The sequence below is a fragment of the Lactuca sativa genome, chromosome 7, assembly GCF_002870075.4.
Source record: "Lactuca sativa cultivar Salinas chromosome 7, Lsat_Salinas_v11, whole genome shotgun sequence".
Lineage (NCBI taxonomy): Eukaryota > Viridiplantae > Streptophyta > Magnoliopsida > Asterales > Asteraceae > Lactuca > Lactuca sativa.
The window spans coordinates 12222816-12246924 of NC_056629.2; the positions used below are offsets into that span (position 1 = coordinate 12222816).

Here is a 24109-nt window from a genome sequence, read left to right on the forward strand (position 1 = left end):
ATTTTTTTAGAAGTTGGTCTCCTTGGTATATTCAAATTCGTAACAAGAGCCAAAAAATTGATTTGAAGTGGATTTGTTTGATGCAAAATCATAATTTTATAATGTAATTTTTGATCTAAGACCTCCCTAGCTTTCTAATAAAAGAAAATTCATTAAAAAAGTTATTATTGCAGTAAAAATTAAAAACTAACATGGATATTACTTGTTTCACTTATTCTAATTATCATCTAGTTTCACTTATATAGTTCAAACAAATTAATAATAAAAAAAAGGATAAAACGTATGACGTATTCGACTTTTATGGCAAAAACAGACGGTTGTTTTATTGTTTTTTAAAGCAAGAATATGTAACAAATTTGATGTGCTGCCATATTTATATATTGAGTTAAAGTTACTATTTAGACCACAAGAGGCAAGTATCATGTGCTTTGATACTAAAATGAGATAAACACATGCAAATAAGGTATTTTAAAGTTACATGATGATACTATTCCCTATTATTAAGAAGTATTTTAAAGTCATATGTGCAAACATGAGTATTATCTTCAATTCAACTATATATGATTTAAATCACACATGATTATATCAAACAAATCATAATTATTTCTTCATTTATAATATTTGTTTTCCACGTGACATTAAAAAAGTAATAATTTTATAATTTTAAATTACTTTGTATGATATCTAAAAAAAGAAAAGGGTTCATGAACCGAACCGGTAACAAAGCCGGGTTTTACTATCATACATGTTCGTACAGGGCCTATCACGTGGAAGGTCATCACTCATCACTCCGGTAGTTGAACATTTAAGTAACCTCTTGATTAATTTATTCAGAAAATCAATAAAAATCGATGATCATCAGATAAAGAACAAAGTCAAATTACTGAAACTATTTTCTGATCGATGATCGCAGATGTGATGTGAATAACAAAAGACGAAAACCTGTGAAATTAATTAAAGGCGTTAAGGATGGTGAATGTAGTTGTTGTAGAAGATGATGATGTCAGCAGACCTCGTAGTTGTTGCGGTTATGGTGGTGGTGGTGGCGGACTTGGTGATGATGGTGTCCGCCGCCGTAGAGTTGATATTCAGACGATGGTGACTGTTGTGGTTGGCCGACGGCGACAATCATCTCCTTTTGTCGGCGGAGCTCCATTACTTTCCGGTGAGAGTTGGAATGCTGAGTCAGGACAAACGTTGGACTCGCCGCCGGTCGATACTCCGGTACCAACCTCCCGGACTTATACCTCACGCCGCAAGCGTTACACAGCGTCTTTGGCCCTAGCGGCCCGGTTCTCCACTGCGGCGTCTTCTCCGATGCGCAGTGCGTGCATCGACGGACTAAGCCAGGTTCCGACGTTGTATCGGAGGATGACGTAGGCGATGAGTACGTTTTTCCGGAGATCGAAGTGGTGGGTAACGGCGGCGTTGATGTCCAGTTATTGTTGTTTGTAGGTGCTCTGGTTCTCTTGCTTCTTGATCGGTTATGAAATGATGCGTTCTCCGGTCGATAGTTTATAGTTCCAGCCAGATTATTCGCCGGAAAATCGCTGAACGAATCGTGAACAAAGTTCGATAGCCATTCAAGCTCCGCCACGTCATCGCTCTAACAACAAATTCAACAAAAATCAGTTACAAAATATAGACAGTGTTATCAAATTCCAAATAAAAAATTGAAGGTGACGAAATTAAAGGAGGCGAGAGCATACAGGCACACATAAGTCATCGGTGAAGTCGGTGGAGTGGTGGTGGTAGGTGGTAGCAATGTCTCTGCTACCATTATTATTGTTGTCTTCATTAATGTTGTTAACTCCATATTGGAAATGGCAGCCAGTGGCGGTGGAGGTGAAGGTGGAGGAGGAGGAGGAGGTGACGTTGTGATGGTGGTGAAGTGTGTCAGTGGCGGAGGCAGTACAGAATAAGTCCGCGCCATGGTCGTTGGAGAAGTCAAGTAGCTCGTCAACGCCGGAGAAATCCTGTCCGGACGACGACATTCCATAGATATCCATAGATCGCTCCTCCTCCTATTAAAAATGCTTCTTCGGTGGTGGTGGTGGTAGCGGCGGCGGTGGAAGAGAGAAGGGGATGAATGGAATATGGAAGGAGTGAGAAAGGGGGATGTTATAGGGTATTAGACATAGTACGTAGCTTTGGGATTAAGGGTTCCAGGGGGAGGGAGGCAATGGAACGTGGGTAGAGTGACCATGCAATGTGAGGCTCTGATCACCATTTGCTTTCTTCACATTTCTTTATCTCTTTTTCTAAAGTAATAAGTAATAACACATATTTAATTTAATTAAAATATTTTAAATAGGCTTTATAGTTAAAAAAAAAAAAAACAAGAGGAAATTTATTATAAAATATTACTTTTTTCACATGTATCAGAACATATTCATATGTTTTTTTTAAAATATTAATTTTGCCAAGTTGTTTAGCTATATGATCATCCCATTATGAAATTGACTATTTTTTGAAATTACCAACAAAAATGGCATGACTTAGATTATAGGTTTTGCAAAAAAAAATGTATATGCATATTATTTTGCAAAGTAATTTTTCTACCAAATTTGAAGAATATTGATTTTTTTTTGTTCCTTTTTGAATATCTATTTTCATTTTGTTACATTTGTAAAAAGAAAAGAATAAATTTTCTAAAATCAACTAAAACTAAAATATATCATGATAATTATGTCCATCTAACTATTGGTTAGTTTGATTATGAAATATTATTCTTAGGTATAACAAAAGAGAAATTCACGTGACCGACACTATTGAATCACGTGATGAGTGAAAGATAGGGATTATGATCCCGATGCACAAACAAACGAGTCACGTGCACCCTCATGTGCTCACTCGCTAATTACAGCTTTTCGGGAGGATTAATATTAATAATTATTAATTAATTAGCATAAACCCTAATATTTTTTACCCAATGTTCTTGAGTTAAAAATCGAGGAAATGAAAGCTAAGGAATGAAAATCTATTATCTCTTATATTTGGAGGAGATATTTTAACATAGTTCGTAAGTTTTAGTAAATGAAAAAAAAAAAACGGGAAGAAAATATAATAAAAAAATAGAATGAAAAAAAAATCGTATTTGTGTTCCTTAGTGAGAATTTTTTTCACCTCCAAATCCCTCCGATTTGGGAAAATCATCCATCTATTTCTTAACTATTATCTCCTATTCTTTCAAAAAGATAATCTCAGAACAAGATATAGTAACTTTTTTCATCATTGTCTCATCTCTTGTATGCAGGCGATGCCTTGTTCTTGGGTGAGTGGTCTAAAAGGAATATTGTTAACCTAGCCAGAATTCTGAGATGCTTTTATGTGTCTTCTGGGTTGAAGGTTAATTTTAACAAATTAAAAGTCTATGGTATTGGGGTCCCGAACCAAGAAGTAGTTAACTGGTCAACTCCATTAGGCTGTGAACCAGCATTTCTCCTTTTTACCTACCTCGGTGTTCCGGTGGGTATGAACATGAACCGTGTGGCCTCTTGATCCGCGATTGTGGATAAACTAAAGGCAAAATTATCGACTTGGAAAGAAAAAACTTTGAGTTTTGGTGGTCAGGCTACACTCGCTAAAGCTATCCTCGGGAGTATACCAACTTACTACCTGTCCATTTTTGATGCCCCGAATGGAGTCATTAAATCACTTGAAAAAATTAGAAGACAATTTATATGGGGCGGGGCCGCTTGTAAAAAAAGTATTAACTGGGTGGCGTGGGAAAAGCTTACAGCCCCAAAAGCTGTGGGAGGAATAGGTTTGGGATCAATCCGATCTTTAAATCTTGCACTTCTCACCAGATGGTTATGGAAATTGAAATGTGAACCAAACTCATTTTGGGCTCAGGTCATCAGGGGACTACATAACCTGCATGGCAACCATGCTCAGTTCCAGACAAAGAGTAGGTGGACGGGAGTGTGGAAAAATATTGTGAAAAGCAAAGCTGCACTTGCTAGATTAAATATTCCTCCCGAGGAGGTAATGCAACTAAGAGAGTCGGGGAATAGTTGGACATCACCGTTTGTTGTGGACGGTGAATTCTGCGTGGCAACACTTCGGGATATAATTGAAAGGGCTTCCTTTCCGGTATGTGACGGTGTATTCCCATGGCTCAAGACAATCCCATTAAAGGTATTGTGTTTCGTATGGCGGGCAAAACAAAATCGTATTCCTTCGGCTGAAGCTCTTAAGAACAGAGGAGTTGCAATGCCTTCGACTTTATGTAGTGCTTGCAATGAGGCGGATGAATCGGGGGATCATATTTTGGTGTCATGCTCAATAGCGAAAGAGGTATTCCAGTCGATTTTCCAATGGTGCAAGATCCGGACATGTGATTTTCACTCGGTCGCGAGTATCCTTGGCTTTGCATATAAATGGGGGAACTACCCTGAAAGGAGAAATGTATTCACGACGATTGTGTTCGCATCCCTTTGGTGCCTATGGAAAGCCAGGAATGAAAGAATTTTTAAAAAACATCGTTATGAATCGGCGAAAATCATCTCTGATATAAAAACCCACACTTATGTATGAGTTAAACATAGAGGTGGATATGATAAATTAGATTGGAATCATTGGGTTAATTCACCATTTCTTTGTAACTGAAAATGTGATAGCACCTGTTCTAGCTTCTTGCTAGTACGGTTTTGATACCAACTGTGACATCCCCATTTTCACGGCCAGAAAATACCGATTTTGTTTATGCTTTATAAAAATCAGAGTACTTCTTTTAATAAAAATGTTGCGGAATTTGTTCCCAGAAAAACATGATAATCCCGTTATCAAAGCATTTCTAAAGAAATATATTTTTATTCACTTTTAAAACATTTGGGATGTCATTGTCAATACAGAAACATAAGCATAAACAGAACTTACATTCATTACTCTAGTGATCTACATATCTTTTAAATCTCTCAATGTAATGTGACCTCATATTAACACCTGTGATATAAATAAACTGAGTGGGTCAGGTTGGGAAACCTGGTGAGTACATAGGGTTTTCAACCCACAATAATATAATTATTATGTTTAAACAATCAAACAATCAACCCAATTACCCATCCCCATTATCTTCTTTATTCTTAAGGATCTACCCTAAGAATCAGTTATTTCTCATTCATTCATTCCTAAGGATCATCCTAAGGAAACAACATGAAGTCCATTGTTGCCAATGACACATTGGTCAAGCGCAGCTGCTAATCTTGTCACTTAGGCGCAGTTGCCAGAATTGGGACATTTTCAATGAGGCGCTTCTGTCGGTATTGACCTTTAAACGCTACTGTCATGGTCATAAGGCTCTCTATTAGGCGCAACTGCCGATACTGTCCTTAGAGCACAGCTGCTAGGACGTTTACCGTAGATCTAAAACATCTACGGGTTGTGGCGCAGCTGCCAGTGCTCATCTATAGGGTACTAGGTCCAATGCTGCCAATGTATACCTATAGGGCACTAGGTCCATGCTACTAATGTTCCTCTATTTCAGCTTTTATCCCTCATCATTCATCTACCCATGTTTTACCCAACATATTTTGTAGATATAAAATACTTTATACATTTTACATCATTTAAAACATGTATAAAAATCTTTCACCAGCATAGACAACAAGTATTCAGACAATATGCACACATAGCATATTTATAATAAAATACTTCATATCTATGTGTAAGCTGAAAGTAACTATGCACTCACCTGAAAGGTGGTGACTCAACACTCGGACAACGCTTCGATACTCTCAAAACAATTTCCTTCGATAAAACCTAGTATTAATACCACTAGGGTTTAGTCTAACGATAACCGCGACAAAATAATAGTCTGGCTATTATTATTATATAAGCGTTAAATAACACTCAATATAACTCATAATAATAGCCCAAATACTCATTATAAGTTCCTAATAATGTTACTATATTAAAACATAAGCTATACTAAAGATAGGGTAGGCATAGCTCACTTACAACGGGTTTTTCTTGAAAACCGGGCCTCGCTGGAGCAGCGTTTCCGAGCCGAAAGACCCTTTTTCTCGGGACTCTGGGAGCCTCGGGGCTTCCTTCGGGTGCTAGGGGGTTTACCTAGACTTTAGGGGGGTTAGGATAGGCTAGAGAGAGTGTAGAGAGAGAAAGAAGTGGGGAAAGGTGTGAGAAATGAGAGAACCCGACACTTCTATTTATAGGGTGAAATCCTGATGGACTCGCCGAGTCAGTGCCACGTGTCGTCATCTGATGGCTTTCCTTGAAGAGAAAGCCTTGGTCCATATTCAGCCACGCCACCCCTTTTGCAGCAGCACCTTGCCGACTTCTAAACTCCGTAACTTTCGCATACGAGCTCCGTTTTCGACGTTCTTTTTTTTCCACGCGTAGGTAAAAACAAGATCTAAAACTTTCATTTAGACTCGGTCGGCTAATTCTCGACCGATCTCAAATTTAACAGTAGGAGGCGTTTAGACTGTTAAATGACCGCGAAGAATTCGTAACTCCTTCATACGAACTCCGTTTTCATCCATCTTTTTACCGTTGAGTTCCTATTAATGAGATATTCAACTCTCATTTAGGTCGCGTAAGCCAAAAACCTCTCGAACTAAAATTCGAGTTTCGGGCCGTGCACTGCTAAGCCGAATCTTAGAAAAATCATAACTTCCTCATACGAAGTCAGATTTGGGCGTTCTTTTTATCGACGCTCTTAGTTTAACATATTCTACAACTTTTGTTTAGATTGCTAAGGCTAAATCTCGCTCCATCGAAAATTCACTATTTTACGTTTTCCGGTGCCGTGCCCGTTTTGCCGTAAAACTTCGACGGGCCATAACTCCTTCGTTATAACTCGGATTTCGGCGTTCTTTATATGTACGGAAACCTTGAGACATATTCCAAAACTTGGTTAAGATTATTTATTCTAAATAATCTTTTGTCAAAAATTCGTTTTCGACCCCTATTTCCTCTAAATTGACTAGCCCGGATTTGCGGGTGTTACAATTATCTCCCCCTTAGGATGATTACGTCCCATAATCATCAACGTAACAGGGCTCGTATAATGACTCCATACGTCATCTCTTCATCCTAGGTAATAATTTATAACTTCTATATTCCTTCAAGTCTATCTCTTAGACTCATTGACTGCAAGCAATACTCGATCGTGCACTTGCTCTCTTCCTAAGGTTAGACTCCAAATTATGACCTTCAAGTCACAACCTTGATCCTCACTGGTTACGAACTTGAGATAAGTTCTTTTATTACTACTATGGATCGATGTGTCATATTCTAATGACCTATCATCGTATGTTTCAATGCTTAGACTTAGGTCTCTTAGAGTTAAATTCTAAAACAGACTATGCCTTCCTTCATGTTCTAATCTGATATAATCACATTTTAACATGTAGCATTTCTAGCTACCAAAGAGCGCGATACTTCTATTGATCACTTTGATTTCAATCGTTTGGTTTAAGTCAGACGCTACATCAAACTTGGTTCTCTGAACCACGTAACCTACTCATCGTAGTCGTACTCAATGGGATATGTACACTAGGGTCGGGATAACAACAATCTTCTTAGTCATTACCGAAACAATGGTAACGACATACTTGAATAAAACGAAATCAATTACTAGCTTCTTGGTAACCTTGTGACTTTCCCTGATCCAAGTGTGAGTCCTGTGCTTCCGGTAGTATAGGCCTCTACTACCATTCACACCTACTCATACTCTTCCCAAGTATTGTCCCATAGTTTTTCCAAGTCACCATACAAGAAAACCACACAACAAATTAACACATCAGATAACAAAACAAAGGTTTTATATTACTTCTTGAAACGATTACATGGGTGTTCAAGTTCACCCTAGATTATGCCTCTAATAGGCTACATCATATGACACTATCTATATGGCTTCTTCATAACTTGATCTCTATATATCCATCCTTACTCCTGATTCCTTGCATCGTCAGCTGCTTTGTCAAGGATCATTTGAAATGCTCTTGCCTTTGGTTTCGGCGGCACATTTGGCTTTGTAGCCCCTTCTCTCTTTGGGCAATCTTGCTTGAAGTGCCCTTCCTCGTTACATTTGTAACACACCTTTTTGTTGAATTTAAACTCGTTGGCATAATGCCCATGCTTCCCACACTTGAAACAAGTCACCTCCTCACCGCATTTTCCAGAGTGTTTCTTTTTGCACTTCTCGCACCATCTTTCTTCACTCCATCCTCTAAACTTCCTGGTATTGGTCTTGCTTCTCTCATCGGGCTTTGCAGACCCCTCAAACTTCCTCTTTTCGCCAACCTCGGTCTTGTTGGCGACTCTTCCCTTGATCATCTCCTCAACCAACTTGGCAGCCCAGATAGCTGCCTCCAAGGTAGGTGCCTGACGCACTGGCACCGCGTACTCCCATGATAATCCCTTTGTGTACTTATCAATTTTCGTCAACTCATCCGGAACAAGACGCAAGGCAAACTCCATCTTTTCTGTGAAGTTGTTCGTGTATTCATCGATTGACATGCTTCCTTTCTTCAGGGTTAGAAACTGGTTCTCTAGCTCGAGCAGGTTTTGAGATGAGCAGTACTTTCGTTTGAATTGCACCAGAAATTCTGCCCATGTCAGTTGCAGGGGCTTGTTGGGGCTCAGAGTCTTCCCCAAGGTATTCCACCAACGTATAACGCCTCCTCGAAACTGACGCACTGCAAATGTGGTCTGTTGTTTTCCTTTGCAACCGCACGTCATGAAAGCTAATTTCATCTCCGAGATCCAATCCATGACCCTAATCGGATCCTCCTTTCCAGTGAAAGTCGATGGCTTGCAAGTCAGAAAATCCTTGTACTTGCATCCATTCCTCTCGACTTCATCATCTTGGTTGTTTTGTCGAACTATTGGTGGGTTGACTTGACCAACAGTCCCATTGTAGTTTCCTTCCTCAGTCTGCCCTTCGTTCAACTCGGGCTGTTCGATTTGAATGGTCGCTTCCTCTCGATTTTGCTGGATCAAACGTCTGGTTTCCTCCATTTGACGATCCAACATCGCCTAGATCATCGCTTGTACCCCGGCCATCGTTATTGGCTCAGCAGCGGCTACCATAACCGGTATTTGCTCAATCACTGGGGGTTGGTTTTGGTTCCCATTTGCATTCACGTTTCCGCTACGGGTTCTTTCCATCTTGATCTATACACCGAATAAGGTGAATCTAGATCTTTACTTAGGATTGACGTTTAAATCATCCTTATCACTCCAAAACGTTTATATGCTAGTTCTAATATCATAGTCGTACGTTTAGAATCCTAAACACATAAGGTTTCCAGATCCGGTCGGTAACAGACCATAGATCCGAACAACTAACAGCATATCAGGCACAAGTATTTAGTACATAAAAGTATTTTAGGCATAATTCCTAAAATAATCTAGTGCTCACACCTCACAATCATCGCTTAGCATTCTAAGTTTAAGTCTAGAAATAAATCCATATTCCTAGTTCGCTTAAACTAATGCTCTGATACCAACTGTGACATCCCCATTTTCACGGCCAGAAAATACCGATTTTGTTTATGCTTTATAAAAATCAGAGTACTTCTTTTAATAAAAATGTTGCGGAATTTGTTCCCAGAAAAACATGATAATCACGTTATCAAAGCATTTCTAAAGAAATATATTTTTATTCACTTTTAAAACATTTGGGATGTCATTGTCAATACAGAAACATAAGCATAAACAGAACTTACATTCATTACTCTAGTGATCTACATATCTTTTAAATCTCTCAATGTAATGTGACCTCATATTAACACCTGTGATATAAATAAACTGAGTGGGTCAGGTTGGGAAACCTGGTGAGTACATAGGGTTTTCAACCCACAATAATATAATTATTATGTTTAAACAATCAAACAATCAACCCAATTACCCATCCCCATTATCTTCTTTATTCTTAAGGATCTACCCTAAGAATCAGTTATTTCTCATTCATTCATTCCTAAGGATCATCCTAAGGAAACAACATGAAGTCCATTGTTGCCAATGACACATTGGTCAAGCGCAGCTGCTAATCTTGTCACTTAGGCGCAGTTGCCAGAATTGGGACATTTTCAATGAGGCGCTTCTGTCGGTATTGACCTTTAAACGCTACTGTCATGGTCATAAGGCTCTCTATTAGGCGCAACTGCCGATACTGTCCTTAGAGCACAGCTGCTAGGACGTTTACCGTAGATCTAAAACATCTACGGGTTGTGGCGCAGCTGCCAGTGCTCATCTATAGGGTACTAGGTCCAATGCTGCCAATGTATACCTATAGGGCACTAGGTCCATGCTACTAATGTTCCTCTATTTCAGCTTTTATCCCTCATCATTCATCTACCCATGTTTTACCCAACATATTTTGTAGATATAAAATACTTTATACATTTTACATCATTTAAAACATGTATAAAAATCTTTCACCAGCATAGACAACAAGTATTCAGACAATATGCACACATAGCATATTTATAATAAAATACTTCATATCTATGTGTAAGCTGAAAGTAACTATGCACTCACCTGAAAGGTGGTGACTCAACACTCGGACAACGCTTCGATACTCTCAAAACAATTTCCTTCGATAAAACCTAGTATTAATACCACTAGGGTTTAGTCTAACGATAACCGCGACAAAATAATAGTCTGGCTATTATTATTATATAAGCGTTAAATAACACTCAATATAACTCATAATAATAGCCCAAATACTCATTATAAGTTCCTAATAATGTTACTATATTAAAACATAAGCTATACTAAAGATAGGGTAGGCATAGCTCACTTACAACGGGTTTTTCTTGAAAACCGGGCCTCGCTGGAGCAGCGTTTCCGAGCCGAAAGACCCTTTTTCTCGGGACTCTGGGAGCCTCGGGGCTTCCTTCGGGTGCTAGGGGGTTTACCTAGACTTTAGGGGGGTTAGGATAGGCTAGAGAGAGTGTAGAGAGAGAAAGAAGTGGGGAAAGGTGTGAGAAATGAGAGAACCCGACACTTCTATTTATAGGGTGAAATCCTGATGGACTCGCCGAGTCAGTGCCACGTGTCGTCATCTGATGGCTTTCCTTGAAGAGAAAGCCTTGGTCCATATTCAGCCACGCCACCCCTTTTGCAGCAGCACCTTGCCGACTTCTAAACTCCGTAACTTTCGCATACGAGCTCCGTTTTCGACGTTCTTTTTTTTCCACGCGTAGGTAAAAACAAGATCTAAAACTTTCATTTAGACTCGGTCGGCTAATTCTCGACCGATCTCAAATTTAACAGTAGGAGGCGTTTAGACTGTTAAATGACCGCGAAGAATTCGTAACTCCTTCATACGAACTCCGTTTTCATCCATCTTTTTACCGTTGAGTTCCTATTAATGAGATATTCAACTCTCATTTAGGTCGCGTAAGCCAAAAACCTCTCGAACTAAAATTCGAGTTTCGGGCCGTGCACTGCTAAGCCGAATCTTAGAAAAATCATAACTTCCTCATACGAAGTCAGATTTGGGCGTTCTTTTTATCGACGCTCTTAGTTTAACATATTCTACAACTTTTGTTTAGATTGCTAAGGCTAAATCTCGCTCCATCGAAAATTCACTATTTTACGTTTTCCGGTGCCGTGCCCGTTTTGCCGTAAAACTTCGACGGGCCATAACTCCTTCGTTATAACTCGGATTTCGGCGTTCTTTATATGTACGGAAACCTTGAGACATATTCCAAAACTTGGTTAAGATTATTTATTCTAAATAATCTTTTGTCAAAAATTCGTTTTCGACCCCTATTTCCTCTAAATTGACTAGCCCGGATTTGCGGGTGTTACAATTATCTCCCCCTTAGGATGATTACGTCCCATAATCATCAACGTAACAGGGCTCGTATAATGACTCCATACGTCATCTCTTCATCCTAGGTAATAATTTATAACTTCTATATTCCTTCAAGTCTATCTCTTAGACTCATTGACTGCAAGCAATACTCGATCGTGCACTTGCTCTCTTCCTAAGGTTAGACTCCAAATTATGACCTTCAAGTCACAACCTTGATCCTCACTGGTTACGAACTTGAGATAAGTTCTTTTATTACTACTATGGATCGATGTGTCATATTCTAATGACCTATCATCGTATGTTGCAATGCTTAGACTTAGGTCTCTTAGAGTTAAATTCTAAAACAGACTATGCCTTCCTTCATGTTCTAATCTGATATAATCACATTTTAACATGTAGCATTTCTAGCTACCAAAGAGCGCGATACTTCTATTGATCACTTTGATTTCAATCGTTTGGTTTAAGTCAGACGCTACATCAAACTTGGTTCTCTGAACCACGTAACCTACTCATCGTAGTCGTACTCAATGGGATATGTACACTAGGGTCGGGATAACAACAATCTTCTTAGTCATTACCGAAACAATGGTAACGACATACTTGAATAAAACGAAATCAATTACTAGCTTCTTGGTAACCTTGTGACTTTCCCTGATCCAAGTGTGAGTCCTGTGCTTCCGGTAGTATAGGCCTCTACTACCATTCACACCTACTCATACTCTTCCCAAGTATTGTCCCATAGTTTTTCCAAGTCACCATACAAGAAAACCACACAACAAATTAACACATCAGATAACAAAACAAAGGTTTTATATTACTTCTTGAAACGATTACATGGGTGTTCAAGTTCACCCTAGATTATGCCTCTAATAGGCTACATCATATGACACTATCTATATGGCTTCTTCATAACTTGATCTCTATATATCCATCCTTACTCCTGATTCCTTGCATCGTCAGCTGCTTTGTCAAGGATCATTTGAAATGCTCTTGCCTTTGGTTTCGGCGGCACATTTGGCTTTGTAGCCCCTTCTCTCTTTGGGCAATCTTGCTTGAAGTGCCCTTCCTCGTTACATTTGTAACACACCTTTTTGTTGAATTTAAACTCGTTGGCATAATGCCCATGCTTCCCACACTTGAAACAAGTCACCTCCTCACCGCATTTTCCAGAGTGTTTCTTTTTGCACTTCTCGCACCATCTTTCTTCACTCCATCCTCTAAACTTCCTGGTATTGGTCTTGCTTCTCTCATCGGGCTTTGCAGACCCCTCAAACTTCCTCTTTTCGCCAACCTTGGTCTTGTTGGCGACTCTTCCCTTGATCATCTCCTCAACCAACTTGGCAGCCCAGATAGCTGCCTCCAAGGTAGGTGCCTGACGCACTGGCACCGCGTACTCCCATGATAATCCCTTTGTGTACTTATCAATTTTCGTCAACTCATCCGGAACAAGACGCAAGGCAAACTCCATCTTTTCTGTGAAGTTGTTCGTGTATTCATCGATTGACATGCTTCCTTTCTTCAGGGTTAGAAACTGGTTCTCTAGCTCGAGCAGGTTTTGAGATGAGCAGTACTTTCGTTTGAATTGCACCAGAAATTCTGCCCATGTCAGTTGCAGGGGCTTGTTGGGGCTCAGAGTCTTCCCCAAGGTATTCCACCAACGTATAACGCCTCCTCGAAACTGACGCACTGCAAATGTGGTCTGTTGTTTTCCTTTGCAACCGCACGTCATGAAAGCTAATTTCATCTCCGAGATCCAATCCATGACCCTAATCGGATCCTCCTTTCCAGTGAAAGTCGATGGCTTGCAAGTCAGAAAATCCTTGTACTTGCATCCATTCCTCTCGACTTCATCATCTTGGTTGTTTTGTCGAACTATTGGTGGGTTGACTTGACCAACAGTCCCATTGTAGTTTCCTTCCTCAGTCTGCCCTTCGTTCAACTCGGGCTGTTCGATTTGAATGGTCGCTTCCTCTCGATTTTGCTGGATCAAACGTCTGGTTTCCTCCATTTGACGATCCAACATCGCCTAGATCATCGCTTGTACCCCGGCCATCGTTATTGGCTCAGCAGCGGCTACCATAACCGGTATTTGCTCAATCACTGGGGGTTGGTTTTGGTTCCCATTTGCATTCACGTTTCCGCTACGGGTTCTTTCCATCTTGATCTATACACCGAATAAGGTGAATCTAGATCTTTACTTAGGATTGACGTTTAAATCATCCTTATCACTCCAAAACGTTTATATGCTAGTTCTAATATCATAGTCGTACGTTTAGAATCCTAAACACATAAGGTTTCCAGATCCGGTCGGTAACAGACCATAGATCCGAACAACTAACAGCATATCAGGCACAAGTATTTAGTACATAAAAGTATTTTAGGCATAATTCCTAAAATAATCTAGTGCTCACACCTCACAATCATCGCTTAGCATTCTAAGTTTAAGTCTAGAAATAAATCCATATTCCTAGTTCGCTTAAACTAATGCTCTGATACCAACTGTGACATCCCCATTTTCACGGCCAGAAAATACCGATTTTGTTTATGCTTTATAAAAATCAGAGTACTTCTTTTAATAAAAATGTTGCGGAATTTGTTCCCAGAAAAACATGATAATCACGTTATCAAAGCATTTCTAAAGAAATATATTTTTATTCACTTTTAAAACATTTGGGATGTCATTGTCAATACAGAAACATAAGCATAAACAGAACTTACATTCATTACTCTAGTGATCTACATATCTTTTAAATCTCTCAATGTAATGTGACCTCATATTAACACCTGTGATATAAATAAACTGAGTGGGTCAGGTTGGGAAACCTGGTGAGTACATAGGGTTTTCAACCCACAATAATATAATTATTATGTTTAAACAATCAAACAATCAACCCAATTACCCATCCCCATTATCTTCTTTATTCTTAAGGATCTACCCTAAGAATCAGTTATTTCTCATTCATTCATTCCTAAGGATCATCCTAAGGAAACAACATGAAGTCCATTGTTGCCAATGACACATTGGTCAAGCGCAGCTGCTAATCTTGTCACTTAGGCGCAGTTGCCAGAATTGGGACATTTTCAATGAGGCGCTTCTGTCGGTATTGACCTTTAAACGCTACTGTCATGGTCATAAGGCTCTCTATTAGGCGCAACTGCCGATACTGTCCTTAGAGCACAGCTGCTAGGACGTTTACCGTAGATCTAAAACATCTACGGGTTGTGGCGCAGCTGCCAGTGCTCATCTATAGGGTACTAGGTCCAATGCTGCCAATGTATACCTATAGGGCACTAGGTCCATGCTACTAATGTTCCTCTATTTCAGCTTTTATCCCTCATCATTCATCTACCCATGTTTTACCCAACATATTTTGTAGATATAAAATACTTTATACATTTTACATCATTTAAAACATGTATAAAAATCTTTCACCAGCATAGACAACAAGTATTCAGACAATATGCACACATAGCATATTTATAATAAAATACTTCATATCTATGTGTAAGCTGAAAGTAACTATGCACTCACCTGAAAGGTGGTGACTCAACACTCGGACAACGCTTCGATACTCTCAAAACAATTTCCTTCGATAAAACCTAGTATTAATACCACTAGGGTTTAGTCTAACGATAACCGCGACAAAATAATAGTCTGGCTATTATTATTATATAAGCGTTAAATAACACTCAATATAACTCATAATAATAGCCCAAATACTCATTATAAGTTCCTAATAATGTTACTATATTAAAACATAAGCTATACTAAAGATAGGGTAGGCATAGCTCACTTACAACGGGTTTTTCTTGAAAACCGGGCCTCGCTGGAGCAGCGTTTCCGAGCCGAAAGACCCTTTTTCTCGGGACTCTGGGAGCCTCGGGGCTTCCTTCGGGTGCTAGGGGGTTTACCTAGACTTTAGGGGGGTTAGGATAGGCTAGAGAGAGTGTAGAGAGAGAAAGAAGTGGGGAAAGGTGTGAGAAATGAGAGAACCCGACACTTCTATTTATAGGGTGAAATCCTGATGGACTCGCCGAGTCAGTGCCACGTGTCGTCATCTGATGGCTTTCCTTGAAGAGAAAGCCTTGGTCCATATTCAGCCACGCCACCCCTTTTGCAGCAGCACCTTGCCGACTTCTAAACTCCGTAACTTTCGCATACGAGCTCCGTTTTCGACGTTCTTTATTTTCCACGCGTAGGTAAAAACAAGATCTAAAACTTTCATTTAGACTCGGTCGGCTAATTCTCGACCGATCTCAAATTTAACAGTAGGAGGCGTTTAGACTGTTAAATGACCGCGAAGAATTCGTAACTCCTTCATACGAACTCCGTTTTCATCCATCTTTTTACCGTTGAGTTCCTATTAATGAGATATTCAACTCTCATTTAGGTCGCGTAAGCCAAAAACCTCTCGAACTAAAATTCGAGTTTCGGGCCGTGCACTGCTAAGCCGAATCTTAGAAAAATCATAACTTCCTCATACGAAGTCAGATTTGGGCGTTCTTTTTATCGACGCTCTTAGTTTAACATATTCTACAACTTTTGTTTAGATTGCTAAGGCTAAATCTCGCTCCATCGAAAATTCACTATTTTACGTTTTCCGGTGCCGTGCCCGTTTTGCCGTAAAACTTCGACGGGCCATAACTCCTTCGTTATAACTCGGATTTCGGCGTTCTTTATATGTACGGAAACCTTGAGACATATTCCACAACTTGGTTAAGATTATTTATTCTAAATAATCTTTTGTTGAAAATTCGTTTTCGACCCCTATTTCCTCTAAATTGACTAGCCCGGATTTGCGGGCGTTACATAATAAAATTTTCTTTTGCAGGTTCAAAAAAAAAAAAAAAAACTCTGAAACAATGTCCTTATTTTCTTTCATTTATTTTCATTTCCTTTCTAAAATTTTCCATTCTCCTCCTTAACATATAAAATCAAGAACACAATTTTCTTCCTTAAAAAACTCGAGAACAGGCGTTGGAACGTGCATGTATTCATACTTTTGGAAATGAATACCACCATTAAATGTTGCGTCAAATCTATTTCTAGGCTAAAAAAAATTTTGTTTGTGGAAATTTAATAAAATTATGTATTTTTATTAATTTTTTGGAAATAGAACTTTCCTAATGAGGTTTCAGACCAGTTTTTGCGCACCGACTAATCCTCGCTGCAAACATGAGACTATGTCTCATGCCTTGGAGTCACTGTAGATGAACCTCCACGGTCACAAGGGTCGAGTAGTGTCAAGATTTGAACATGGATCAATAAGTTATCTACTATATTTTCCACATATTTTACCAAGTCACCATAACCTTGTACACATATAAATATAAATATATATTGTATATTTTATTAACCATTAGTGGTTATGTTATCCACCGTGAGAGCTTATAAACGATATATGTTGTGTCCAAAATGAAGAAAGTGTGGATGATATATCGATTCTTAAACATGAGTATTTGGAAATAAAGTGGGTATGAGAATGTGTCCCACATAGGAAAAACGAGCAAACTCTTAGTGAGCTTATAAACATAGATGTGTAATGAGTTTACAAGCTTCTATGTGGGGTGTAAATCATGTATTTTGTAGGCACGACCTACGGACACGAATGCATCTTCGAAATTTCGAGCCAACCCCTAAGATAATTTGATATTTTCATGCAAGTGGTCAGATTCGACAGTACATACTGCTTTGGTTGTTGTACCATGGGAACACACTGCGAATATGTTTAAGGGAATTGTGTCAAACATGAGCCTCCATCAACCAACGTGATTATTTACTAATTATTTAGTTGTTGTACCATGGGAATACACTACACTGCGAATATGTTTAAGGGAATCGTGTCAAACATGAGCCTCCATCAACCAACGTGATTATTTACTAATTATTTATTTTGCAGATTTATTAACGAAAAACAACAATCCTAAACAGATTCTCTTTCGTTAAACTGTTTCAATCGAGTTTGTTTCGATTAAATCAATTTTTTTTCTTATTTATCATTTTTATTTATGCTAATCGTGTTATATATGTTTTGTGTAAACAATTTTGTTTGTGGTTCTAATTATTCGTTTGAATAATCTTTTCATAACAACTGGAGCAAATGAAACACCGAATCCTCCCCCTGTTGTGAATCATAATGCTACCACACATGTTCCAAACACCATGTCTAATCATGTTGAAAGACCAGAAAAGTTTTGTGGTCTTAACTTCAAGAGGTGGCAGCAGAAGATGTTCTTCTATTTAACCACACTTAACTTGGCTCGGTTCCTTACAGAAAATGCTCCCCAAGTTGCTAAGGGAGAAATTGACGTTCAATCTGTGAGCGTGGTGGAGTCTTGTAAGCATTCTGAATTTCTATGTTGCAACTATGAGTTGAATGGGCTAGCCGATGCACTTTACAATGTCTATTGCAAAATTGCAATGACTAAGGAACTGTGGAAATCATTGGACAAATTATAAGACCGAAGATGCTAGAACCAAGAAGCAAGTTGTTGCAAAATTCTTGGAGTTCAAATAATTGACTCAAAATCTATTATAAGTAAAGTCCAAGATCTTCAAGTCATTGTACATGATAACCTTGCATAAAGGATGGTTTTCAATGAGTTTTTGCAATTTGCATCAATAATTGAAAAGCTTCTTCCCGGTTGGATAGACTTCAAGAACTACCTTAAGCATAAGAAAAAGGAGATGACTATGGAGGAGCTTGTGGTGCATCTTCACATTGAAGAGGACAATCAGATGGCCTTGAAGAAAGATGGTGGTGTTGATTCTTTAAAGGTTCATATGGTGAAAGTTGGTTAAGCTTCCAAGAATAAAATCAAAGGAGCGAATAAAGGAAAGGAAATTGGTAAAAACCTAGGCCCTAAAGTTGGAAACTTCAAGGAGGAGTTCAAGTGCTACAATTATCGCCAAATTCCATAGAATGGTGGATCGATATGGAGTTGGTGGCTAGCAACCTAAGAGGGATAATCACTATCAAGCAAACATGGTGAACGATGATGTGGAGTTGGCGGCCATGATTACAGATCTTACGACCATGATATCGAAAGTGAATATCTTAGATACAAATTCAAGAGAATGGTGGATTGATATCGGAGCTACTTGTCATGTGTGTCATGACAAGAGCAATTTCAACACCTACAAGGATGTTGATAATGGTGAGAAGCTCTATATGGGAAATTCAACCACCACTAATATCAAAGGTGTTGGCGATGTTCTAAAAATGACATCGGGGAAAGAGTTGAAGCTTAAGGATGTTTTGTATGTTCCAAAACTTTGTAAGAATCTCGTGTCGGGATGATTGTTGAATAAGTCTGGTTATAAACTTATGTTTGAGTCTGACAAGATTGTTTTTTCCAAAAGTGGTATGTTTGTGGGAAAAGGATATGCTATGAACCGCATGTTCAAATTGAATATAATGGTGACAAACAAAATGAATGCAATAAGTACTAAATCTACTTATATGCTTGAATTTTCAAATGTTTGAAATCATCGTTTAGGACATGTAAAATACGATTCAATTCGTCATTTAGTTAAACTAAATTACATAGAAAAATTTGATATTGATTCAAATCATAAATGTACCACACGTGTTGAAGCCAAACTTACTAGATCTTCTGTCCATACGATTGAAAAAAAAACCAAACCTCTTGATTTAATTCATACCGATGTGTGTGATTTAAAATTGATTCCTACTAGAGGTGGGAATAAATACTTCATCACGTTCATCGATGATAGCATTAAATATTGCTATATATATATATATATATATTTACTTAAGAGTAAAAATGAAGCCATAAACAAGTTTGTCGTGTATAAAAATGAAGTTGAGAATCAACTCAACAAGAAAATCAAGGTGGTTAGAAGTGATAGGGGTGGAGAGTATGTTTCTCCATTTTCTGAATTTTGTTCTCAAAATGGAATTGATCATGAATTCACAACACCCTATTCGCCTCAACAAAATGGTATTGTTGATAGAAAGAACTGTACCTTGGAAGAGATGGTGAATGACATGTTAATTAGTTTTGGTTTAAGCCAAAACATATGAGGGGAAGTTATTTTTTTCGGTTAACTTTCTTTTGAATAAGATACCCTACAAGGAAAAGAATGAAACACCATACGAACATTAGATGTGAAGGAAGCCATCATATTAATATTTATGATTGTGGGGGTGCCTAGCTAGAGTTATTGTACCACCACTTAAGGTATAAAAGCTAGGACCTAAAACAGTGGATTGTGTATTCATTAGATATGCACAAAATAGTAGTGCTTATCGATTTCTTGTGCATGATTTTAAAAATCCTGAAATACACAAGAATACAATAATGGAATCAAGGAATGTGTCATTGATAGATGCCTTTTTATGCATCTTTTATAGTAGTTTTTATTAGAATTTTGTACCATATTTTATGTTTTTTTCATATGTATTAGTCTAAATAATGTTCAGCTTATGTATTTCATAAGAATTCCCAAACGAATCATGTTTTGCTGTCTATTTTAGGTAATTTGAAGTGGAGTGGTAGTTTGAAAGTCTCTAGAACATATATGGAGCAAATCTGGAGCCAAAATGCTAAAAAAGACCAAATACGGGCTATATCTCACCAAACACATGTTGTTCTTCACTTACGAAGCCTAAGCGAAAGATTTCTGATTTTTTTTGAGGTTTTTTAAAACTTTAGTCTTGAAGCACGGGTCGTGCCTACCTCCTGATCCCAACCGGTGCCATCGGATATTTTAATCTGCGAAGCCCAAGCACATGTCGTGCTTCCCAATCGAAGTCTAATTTTTTTTATTTTTTCTGATTTTTTTTTTCAGATTTCCAATTTTTGATGACCTGGCACAGGCTGTGCTCCCCAAGCACGGGCCGTGCTTATTGCCAAAACCCTTATTTGCTACCAAGTCTGCTATTTAAATACCAGATGTTGTCACAGTTGAATCCTAGACGACCATAGATGTGAAGAAACCCTTTTTTTGGCGATTTTGCTCCGTTTTCATCAGTGTATGAACATCTGAAGATTGTGGCTCGTCTCTTTTAGTTAGTTTTGTAAGATTTAATCGTTTGATTTCTCTTTTTATCATTTTTCATCAGATTTTAGCCATGTCTGACTAAAACCCTAGATTTCAGTTCTACAAAAGATTAGTACTTTTTATGTGATTAATTATCAACTTTGGTTTTTATTGTGTGATTTTATCTAGTTGTTTCATTTTGTGCTTAATAAATTTTTGATTTTGATTATTTTTAGCCTAATCACCTAGTTTCGGGTTAAATCACTCTAGTTAATCAGTTAATGGAATCTGTAATTGTTCTAATCAACTGGTAATAAGTAACAAGTATCAGATTGGTTCCATGTTGGGATTTAACTATGATATAAACTGAAGTTTCATATTTTTACGCTTCCGAGCTTGTGAGAAGTATTGAATATTGCCGGGAATTTTACACAAATCATAATGCTGCTTTTCTGAATTTAATTAAGAGTTTGTTTAATTAGATCAGTAAAAAGTTAGGGTTAACTGAAGAGCTTGTTTTTGGTTAATTAATTAGGTAAAATAGAATATACTAGAGCTTGTTAGTTGTTCTTATTACTAGCTTAGATAGAAAACATTTTGAATAATCAGGTTTATGTTGATTGCATGATTAGGAAAGTCGCAACAGAACTGAATTTGTTTTTATTACTGATTTTTCTTTAGTTTATGTCACTTCTATTTTTAGCTTTAATTGATAGTCAAAATCCCCATTTTTACATTTTATGTTTAATGCTAGAATGTGCCTTACGCAAAGATGCATTGACTTTTAGGCTGTGTCCTTGAGGATTTGACCTTGCTTCCATGTGATATCCTCTTAGTGCATTTGAGCAGTGAAATTATTATTTTCTTAAGACGCCCACGATAGTTTCTTATCAGTCATTCTTTGAAAATGTGTTTACTTGTTTGAACAAGGAGGTTGAAAAAACATCTTCTTTGGATAAGGAAGTTGTTCGAGAGGATTAACAAGTTCAAACCAAGGAAAATGAACCTAAAACCTATCGTGAGGCAGTTACTTCTTTTAAGGGACCACAATGGAAAGAATCCATCAAAAGTGAGATAGATTAATATATCTTGCAAAACCATATGTGGGAACTAGTGGATTTACCTCCAGGTTGTAAGCAACTTGGTTACCGTTGGATATTTAAGAGAAAGATGAAAGATGATGGTAATATTGATAAATACAAGTCAAGGTTGGTGATCAAAGGGTATAGACAAAAAGAATGTCAATATTACTTTGATACATATTTGCCGGTAACGCGATTAACATCCATTAGATTGGTGTTTGCCATTGCAGTTATTAGAAAACTGCAAGTTCCCCAAATGGATGTGAAGTTATGGACCTAGGGTTTGATTTTGGGCTCTATTAAGCCATGCAAAAGCTTAAAGTTTTCGAATTTGTTAGTTAAGAACTTCCCAAGATTAAGATCTATGAGTTGGACGTTTAGTATTTAGGTGTTAAGAGCTTAAAAGATGGCTTTGGACAACAGAGGTTTACATAGGGTGTAACCAATGTGTACGCGGGGCATAACGAGTTTTTCCCATGATCTTTTCTATGGACACCGAGTATGCAGGGCCAAAAGTCTATTTGGGCCATTTTGGGTTTTGGGCCATGATTAGTTGGGTCTAGTGTGGGAAGGGTAAAATGATCTTTTACCCTTAGTAAAAGAGAATATGATTTGGACCTTTGATTATGGGTTATTACCCTAATAATTAATTAGGTTTGATTTAGATGTGTTTAGTGTGAGGAGCGTTGTAGCAGCTGTGTACGTGAGATTTCGGTTATCTTCAGATTGAGGTGAGTCTTCTCATAGTATTTGTGGGTTGAAGGCACCAATACCAACCTATTGGCTTATGTTATAGGATGCTAGATGTATGTGTGACTATTGCATGTATTGTATGTTTGATGGGCGAAGCCCATTATATGATTGGGTGGGGACCGATGCCGGGTGGGGCCCGCTGAATGTTGGGCGAGGCCCGTTATATTTATAGTATGAGGCATTTTGGGGAAACTAACTAAGCTTTGTGCTTATGATATATGTTTAAATGTTTTTCAGACACTTCTGGTTCAAAAGGGAAGGGCCAAGCATGATCGCATTGCATCCACCAATGTTCAACATTTTATGATTTTGGGAATGTACTTTGCTAACTATTTTCAGATTGTCATACTTTGATGGTTTGAGATGAATGATTGATGGTTTTGGTTGACTTAAAAATAAAAACTTTTACTTAGTACTTTTTGGATGTTACAAGTATAGAGTGTTGTTAGGAACATTCACTTTAAGCTTAATGCAACCTTTTGATTTCCATTTAAGAGCTTGTTTAGATTCAAATTAAAAGGTTAGTTTATTTTCAAAGAACTTATTTTGAATTTGACAAATCGGTGGATGGGAAGTGCTAGAGCTTGTTAACACTTCCAAGTAACAACTTAGATAGGATTGAGGATATATCTTGTCATTTTTGAATGACATTGCTATGTTGTCATACATGGAGTTGGTGGTCTTATAAATTCTGAATTTACTTTATTCAGTTAGTTAATATCTTGTTCTTTTAGTCATTTGCTCTAATTATTACATACAAATGCTCATTTTTCTATAACTTTAAACCTTATGCAAATAGGTATAAATATTTGTCCCGTGTCTTTGTGGTTCGACTCTGCTTACTTTGTACTACTCTTAATAGCAAAATAATAGTGTAGTTGGAGTCATTTGTACCCTATTTTTGTTGGTATGACACACATAACAAACCTATAATACTACAATTGATCAAAAACTCTGAAAATATGGTAACTAATAACTAGATACTTCAGTAATCCCATTAACACTGAAATGACTATCAAATAAGGATTAGATAGTCAAGACAGTCGAGAGGCAATATCATTTTGACATATAACCTTTTTGAAATCCAGCAACCAAGCCAATGATTCTATCTTAGACCCCGCTCACGTAAGTAGATCAATCTCTATAATAACCGAGATTTATGATTAATCTAATACATGGGTTCATAATAACGATAATGGTTATACTGTAGATTAAGTTATACTTAAGTGAAAGTGTAACTTACACGATTGACGAATAACTCGGAAAGCGACCAGCCTAACTTCAATGCTTAATTCATCTCTTAATTATCCTTCCAAAACTACCAACTCTTTGCTAACGCTACTACAGAACGAGAAATAGAATCACGAGGGATCGAGGTATCGAGAGGGAGAGAGAGAGAGAGAGAGAGAGATTTGAGAGGAAGTTTGTACAAGGAATCAGGGGGGGCAAACCCTTTATTTATGGGGTGAA

The 24109-nt window shown here is 37.9% G+C and overlaps 1 protein-coding gene across 1 annotated transcript; it reads right to left on the reverse strand.

The window, feature by feature from the left end:
* Positions 1–797: 797 nt before the first annotated feature.
* On the reverse strand, positions 798–2237 carry LOC111904110 (GATA transcription factor 4). The gene is made up of 2 exons (XM_023899889.3): positions 1710–2237; positions 798–1606 (listed from the first exon to the last, which is right to left on the reverse strand). The coding sequence occupies exons 1-2, from the start codon at positions 2007–2009 to the stop codon at positions 1004–1006; spliced, it is 903 nt and encodes a 300-aa protein (XP_023755657.1). The 5' UTR covers positions 2010–2237; the 3' UTR covers positions 798–1003.
* Between the last annotated feature and the right edge of the window lie 21872 nt (positions 2238–24109).

Bases quoted from the DNA above. Each gene is read 5' to 3' on its own strand.
- LOC111904110 (XM_023899889.3), bottom strand. From the start codon at position 2,009: ATGGATATCTATGGAATGTCGTCGTCCGGACAGGATTTCTCCGGCGTT. The intron at 1,607-1,709 runs GTATGCTCTCGC...ATTTGTTGTTAG, and splicing joins CCGATGACTTATGTGTGCCT to AGCGATGACGTGGCGGAGCT.